We start from the raw sequence: 7216 nt of genomic DNA on the forward strand, positions 1-7216 counted from the left end.
TGAGGAGACAACAGTTTTCTTTTTAACGATGGTGTAGTAAAGATATATACAGAAGGGCCAGTGGGAACATCACTATTTACATAGAGCCTAGAAAGATAAAGAGAGGAAATAGAGAGAGAAGTTCAGGTCATATGTCGCCAAAGGTGTTTTCCCCACTGTAGGTCATGTAAAGGAAGCCGTCTGCGTCTTTGTTCTCCTCATAGATCGCAGACATGAGAGCAGCTGAATGAAAGAAGAGCTTCTCAGAGAAAGAGAGACATGTACAAACAATATATAATTATCCATCTCTAATTATATATATATATAATTATTAGAGATTGAGAGCGGAAGAAATGTATATTAAGTAGACAGTGAGAGAGTCATGCAGACTGTGGGCATGTGGGGAGCTTTGTACATTCATGGGCAGAGAGAGAATGAAGAGATGCGTATACATAGGCGTGTAAGTTACATAGATGAGAGATAACAAAGAAAGAGAGAGAGAGAGAGAGAGATTTATAGAAGGAGGGATATAAGTAAAAAGAGAGGAGAAATTTCCAGAAATAGAAACATGCATACACATTTATATAAAGAGGATTTATATCTAAACGTTGTGATGGAGGAGTTATATCTACGGAGCATGAGAGAGATAAATAACAATAATTAGAGGAAAGGGGAAATGAGAAAGATAAATAGGCCGAGGGGGGACATCACCCCACACATAAACAGCGAGAGAGAGAGAGAGAGAGAATGAAAGGGGGAGAGAAATAGTTAGAAATGTGAAGAGGGATATTTATAGAAGGACAATTCAGAGAAAGAGGAAAGGTGAAAGGGGAAAGGATGCATGATCATAGAGAAAACTAGATCAATAGTTTGTATAAATCAAAGTAATTATTATACATATGTAATTATTATACAAAGAGAGAGAAGATGAGAGAAAGAGAGAGGGGTGAGGGCTTCTGACCTGTCGGTGGTAAGATGTTCCTAACAAAAATAAATATGGCCTTCTCAGAACTCAGCTTGATACGCTTCCGGACCACATAAACAAACTGGCCAACAGTGAGATCCGCAGGAACAAGATACCTTCATGACAGTAACCATTTTCAAAAAGCATTCCTCATTTGAGAACTCATTGCCATTTCCAAAGCATTTCAAGAAAGAAAAGGAAAGAAACATAATAAAACTATGTATACCATATACAAACTGATTCCCTTTTATTAATCAATATCGTCTGTTGCAGTTTTTCTTTCAAGAAAAAATCATTAGTTGCAAATAACTATGAAATTGTAAATTTTCTAATGAAAAGAGTCTAACTTTTTCTTGTCTATATCGGGGATGTCACTCCTGTCAGCCTTCTCCACGATCACCTGTAAATCAATAGAAAAAAATAGTTCAATGCCTGCTTTAACCAACTAGGGAATAGTCAGGAGAAACGCAGACCGGAATTCTATCAGGGTATTTCTCCCTGATCCGTGCCGCTTCAGCTTGGCGCCTTTCTGTTTGATCAAGTTCATATGGGTTATGGTAAACATAAGTGCACAGTTCATTTGCAGTTTTTTCATGTCATCGTCATTATCATTCCCAAGAAATCATAATGGCAATGATGGTTGTTATCAACCAATGGATGATGATGATGATGATGGCTCGTCGAAACCATGTGACGATGATGGTATTGCCCACTTGTCATCTCCATCATTAATGCCGGAATAGGTCCTGGGAGTCATGATGGATGCATCATCATCATCCATGTATGGGCTTGGACGAATGACATACTGACGATGAGGATGAAGATGATGATTCAAAAATTGTATGACAATGATGATGGGCAATCGTCATCTTCCACTCATCATCTTCGTCATAAAGGCCCAATTAGGGTTCGTAACTGATGAGCAAATGCTTCATTATTGTCATCCAAGTTCTGGCTTGGATTAATGGTAATTATCTTGAAATTAATCTATATTAGCTCGTCGTTAATTTTGCATCATCAATATGAATAACAGCAAATGAAACAAAGATTAACTGAAAAGCATTGGAATAAATCCACGATTCATGGCCAGATGGCAATCAGCCCATAAATATAAGATTAATCAACCATGAAAAGATGGAATGAGCATTATTTTAGACGAAAAAATACAAACTATTAAATAAGATTTGAGAGCGCACGACAATCAGAAAAAAACTTCAAATTATAGAACGGGACAGAGAAAAGGCGCAAAGGAGGACAGAAACCATCAAAGATAACAGGAAAGGGAGGCATCGGAGAGACGACGGATATCCGCGGACGATCGGATCAAACAATTTGAGAAATTACAAACCAACAACTTCAAAAATCTAAAGACAAATAAAAACATGCAAAAGATAACCGGAGGCAGAGATGAATCATCAAGTTCGAAAACCCATAAATTAAGATAAGAAAAAAAGCGATGTAAACAGATAAAACATCACAGAAACTCCAGAAACGATCGGAAAGGGGGGAATTCAACGAAATCAAAAGAAAAGAGGAAAAGATCATATCAAAATCAAGAGATACCAAGGGGATGCTCCAGCTTGAACGAGCTCTTAGCCATGGCGGAGCGATAAGGATCGATGGCAAAGGCGAAACCCTTCCGTGCACTGAAGGGCTAGAGAGAGAATTATACGATCGCTCTAGGGAGAGAGAGAGTTCTCTATCTTTGACGACTCGATCGATATTTTGTACACAGGAGAACGGAAGTTCGGGCCGAACCGGATTGGACCGGACCGAACCGGGCTGGACCGGACCGGACCGGCCCGGACCGGGCGGCCGGCAAGGATACCCTTTACCGGATCCTTGAACCTGAACTTTCCCGGGTCGCCAAGAATCCGAAACAACCCCACCCAGGTTGCCATTTTAGGGCAGACTGGCCGGTCGGATAAGATTACGTCCAAATAGAGTGCAGGGACGTGGACGAGACAGTTTTTTCGTTCTAGAATGAAAAAAGTGTCCCGTCTGCGAGATAGGATGAGAAGGGAGATGGAAATTCACCCCGGGACGAATGGACGGGATGGTTTTGTTTATCGTCAGACGAAGAAACCATCCCGTCCGAAGGTCTCGGACGATGGACATTAAGGGATGGACAAAAAACTGTCGGTTTCGCTTCCGACGGTTGAGATCTTGCCACGTTGCTACGCTTAATCAATTCCTTGACATTTTGGATCAAAGTCCATGCTTTTTTTGCGCATGCAAACTGACGCCGCCCAAAAGTAAGTGTACACATGTCCCTCCGCTGTCTATCTCCTCCATATTTCCCTGAACAACTTAGAAAAGTGTATTAAAATTTTAAAACGTGATTTTTGTTATCCAGGACGAGGGACGGGGCGGTTTTTCTCCAAACGGGATGAAACTGGCAAAGTCGGGACGCGGACGGGATGGTTTTTTCATCCTGAGGCGAAAAAGTCATCATGTCCACGTCACTGCACTGATTCCACACGTCGGATGGGACGATCTTTGTCCCGTCCATCGTCCATGTCCTGGACGATCCGGAACTATACGTCCAAAGCATATGAGAACTGAAAGTAAATTATTAAATATTTATTTGATATTCTTTCAATAAAAGTTTGAAATTCATATCCACTTCAGCTCCCCCGCCTTCAATTCACACTCCCCTCCCCTCTCCCCTCCTGCTCCTCCTCCCCCATCCAGCTTCCTGCCCCCCCCTCCCTGCTTGGCCACTCGCCTCCCCCCCCCTTCAACGTTTTAGCTCTCTAGCCTCGAAGTGCCCACGGGTGTGGTAGAAGTTGCCAATATGGTCAGTTGGGCTTGATGATTTGAAGATGATGAAGTCAACATTGAGCTGGGATTGGGGCCAGGATGGTTGGGCAGTTGGGCTGCATGAGGAGAGTGTAGTTGGACTCGGAGTTTGCGCTGAGCTTGCTGAAGTGTCCCATATTGAGTATGTTATGGCAAGAGCAAATTTAGTCATCTGCACACTCGCTTGACCAAGAGTTGCTCTTCTTTTGAGGGAGGTTACGAGAACCCATCTCAACCTCGTCCTCTTATTGGACGTTTCTTCCTCTTCTTTTCACCCCTGATAGTTCTCCATGAAGAAAGATAGGTGTGGAGAGAGAAATACTCAGAGTGAGAGATAGACTGGGAGGGAAAGGAAGGGAAGGTAAGGCGCATTCATAACTAGTGGTTTGAAAGCTGGTAATGTTGATGCTCAACCAATCTTCTACATGGCTTTTCTACTATGACTTTGACATTGTCGAACTCAACCTGACTAGACTGGGATCAGACAATACTGGACTGGAACTGGACCAAACTGTAGATAAGGTTTGGTTCACTACTAAAAACCAGGATCAGATCAAGACTGGCCAGCCTTATTTCCCTCTTAATTTTTGTATCAATTTTCTATGACAACTCCCTCTTTCAATTTCTCGCAATTTACATATCTTAAATGTATCTTGATTTGTTTATATCTTACTTTGTCTTTGTTTCTCTATCCCATCCCACGTAATATTTGTGCCTCTTTCTTTATGAATTCCTCTTTTTCTATTGCTCTATCCCTTCTTTCTCTGCTTAACTTGTTCCTCACTCCCTCTCTGAATTTGGTATTTATCTTTCTTCACATATTTATTTCTCCCTATTGATATCTTCTTTTTTATCTATGGATTTACCTATCTTGTTCTTTCCCCATTATTGTTTCTCTTTATTTCTCTTTTTCTTTCCATCTCTCTCTCTTTCTCGCTCTTCCTCTCTCTTTCTCTCTCTCCCTTTATCTCTCTTCATATATTTCTCTCTCAATATCTCCCTCTTTCTCTCTCTCAATATCTCCCTCTTTCTCTCTCTCCATATCTCCCTCTTTCTCTCTCTCAATCTCTCTCAATCTCTCTCAATCCATCTTCAATCCATCTCTCAATCCCTCTCTCAATTTCTCTCTCATTCTCTCCTTTTCTCTCCCTCTCTCTTTCTCTCTCTCTCTCTCTATCTCTCTCTCTCACTCTCTATCTCTCTCTCGCTCACTCTCATCTCTCTCTCTCACTCTCTATCTCTCTATCTCTCTCTCTCTCCTCTCTCTCTCTTTATCATTATCTCTTATTATATCCATCTCTTATTCATTCTCATTATCTCTCTCTCCTTTGATTCATAGTTCTTTCAGGTATATGGTTAAGAACTCTCCACCTAATACCCATAATCATTCCTGGCCTGACAATGTCTTGAAACAGATATCTTTCACAATTTATGTTAACTGTGATTCCTGATATTTGATATTTATTTTATTGGACCGTTCAAAATAGTCTTCAATGTGTATTTTAGTAATAATAAAAAAAATCTAAAATAACTTGCTTGCTTGAATTCTCCCACCATGTTGCTCTCAATTTTGTTGACAAAGGCGCTAGTCACAAATCCAAATTTCTCCCACCATGGTACACTTAACTAAAAATTTCATGATAAATCATACTTGGGGAAAAATATGTCATGGACTATCAAGTGCATGCTAATGTCATGTAAGGGTTTAACCCACATGGAACACACACTGAGATAGTGAAGCTTATATAAGAGACAAGGGTAGAAGAGAGAAATACGAAGAGGTGATGGATATTATGTAGTCATCAATAAAAACACACTACCATAGTTTTATTTAAATTCAATGAATGAAATATTTCTTCGTTATTATTCTAGGATAATGCTTGTAATGAAAGTCCATGAATATATTTAGTGACATAGTAAATTATGATGAGACCATGATATAGTGCTCACTATTCTTTCAATATGTATTATAAATATTATTTTATGATCTTAATTATATGATAAGTATGGTTGATCATGTGTGTATCAGTTTGGAGACACTAAGGTCATATGGTGGGTGCTCCTTGGAGAAAGAGCTCAATGAATGGATCCGTATGAATCCCTGAATGATATTATACTTAAATCTCAATCAGGTTGATTCATGTCATAGTTTTACAAGGACATCTCATGGATGGACTACGATGTTTTAACTATGGCTTAAGAGTCTCTAACCATGGGATTCAAATCAGTCTTTGCTCAGATAAAGTAAAAAGCAAACATAGATGATTAAATGGTCAAGACAAGATCTGCCGCCCTTGGGATAAGAAGAGATTGACTCAAGGGGTACGATGCGCCTAAATCCTTGGATAGGGTAATGAGGATATTGGAGAAGGCGTTCTCCAATGATCCATATGATGCATTTGTATTAATCAAATGATGGATTAGGGTTTGATGATTAATCATACCCTAAGTCATTCGAGAGTCAAGTGGATGAAGGAATATACATATATGACAACCAATGACAATAAGGGTTATATGAGAGAGTTCAAACACTACTCAGTATCTTCTAGAGCACCAGGTATATCTAGGCATCCCATAGGCTAGAAACTTAACCTATATGTTAATTGGGTTATATTGATCCTTAGTTAATTAACCTATATGTTAATATAGTTAATTAACTAGAAGAATACATGTGTCATAGGGACACACACATAAGATCACACACATAAGTTCACTCACATATTTTACTCAATGGGTTTTTGTGAAAAATTCTTAAGTAAATATAAAAAGGTGAGGAGCACAAAGTTTAGGCACCCAGGGAAGCCAGATTTGTGTGCCCTCCACTTCCCCCTTTCTTCATTTCTGAGTTTTCTCCACTCATCCAAGAAGAGAATATTCATGGTGAGAATATCTACAAGAACTTCAATAAGCGTTGGAGAAGAGTAAGAGGAGATCCAAGAGCAACTTGATCGCATAGATACTTTTAGATGCCGGACACACAAAAGGATTTAGAAGAATCTCCAAGGGGCCAAGTCAAGGTTGGAACAATTATAATCGATCACAGTTTTTGTTTTAGAGATCACAGCTACCCACAAGATAAATGTGATGTATGATGTTTTATAGATTGCTTTGTAATTAATCACAACTTCCATTGCATATAAGAAGGTTTTCTACTCTCCAATCAAGGCACCATAACCCAACAAGAGGGATAAGTAATTACCCCTATATTAGAGTTAAATATGTCATGTAAAATATTCTGATTTACGCAAAAATATTTATGATTGACGGAGTTGGTGCTGGTGTGTGGGAAAATGAAAACATATGCTATTCTCCAGGATTATAACCTAGTAAAAAGGACAATGAAATGATACAAAAAAAACATCAGATCACGCTAACATTGTCAGCACAAGTCCAGTGGGCCAATTGGTTATTTTTATTCACAAATCTTGATAATCTCCACCCCTTCAACCTTTTAATCTTAAAATTTAAGAA

General features: G+C 39.3%; 1 protein-coding gene across 1 annotated transcript; it reads right to left on the reverse strand.

The window, feature by feature from the left end:
- On the reverse strand, positions 1-2664 carry LOC144706516 (autophagy-related protein 8C-like). The gene is made up of 5 exons (XM_078579506.1): positions 2507-2664; positions 1417-1472; positions 1291-1343; positions 941-1059; positions 1-222 (listed from the first exon to the last, which is right to left on the reverse strand). The coding sequence occupies exons 1-5, from the start codon at positions 2541-2543 to the stop codon at positions 128-130; spliced, it is 360 nt and encodes a 119-aa protein (XP_078435632.1). The 5' UTR covers positions 2544-2664; the 3' UTR covers positions 1-127.
- Positions 2665-7216: the final 4552 nt, after the last annotated feature.

Source organism: Wolffia australiana, chromosome 8 (assembly GCF_029677425.1).
Source record: "Wolffia australiana isolate 7733 chromosome 8, ASM2967742v1".
In the NCBI taxonomy this organism is placed as follows: Eukaryota; Viridiplantae; Streptophyta; class Magnoliopsida; order Alismatales; family Araceae; genus Wolffia; species Wolffia australiana.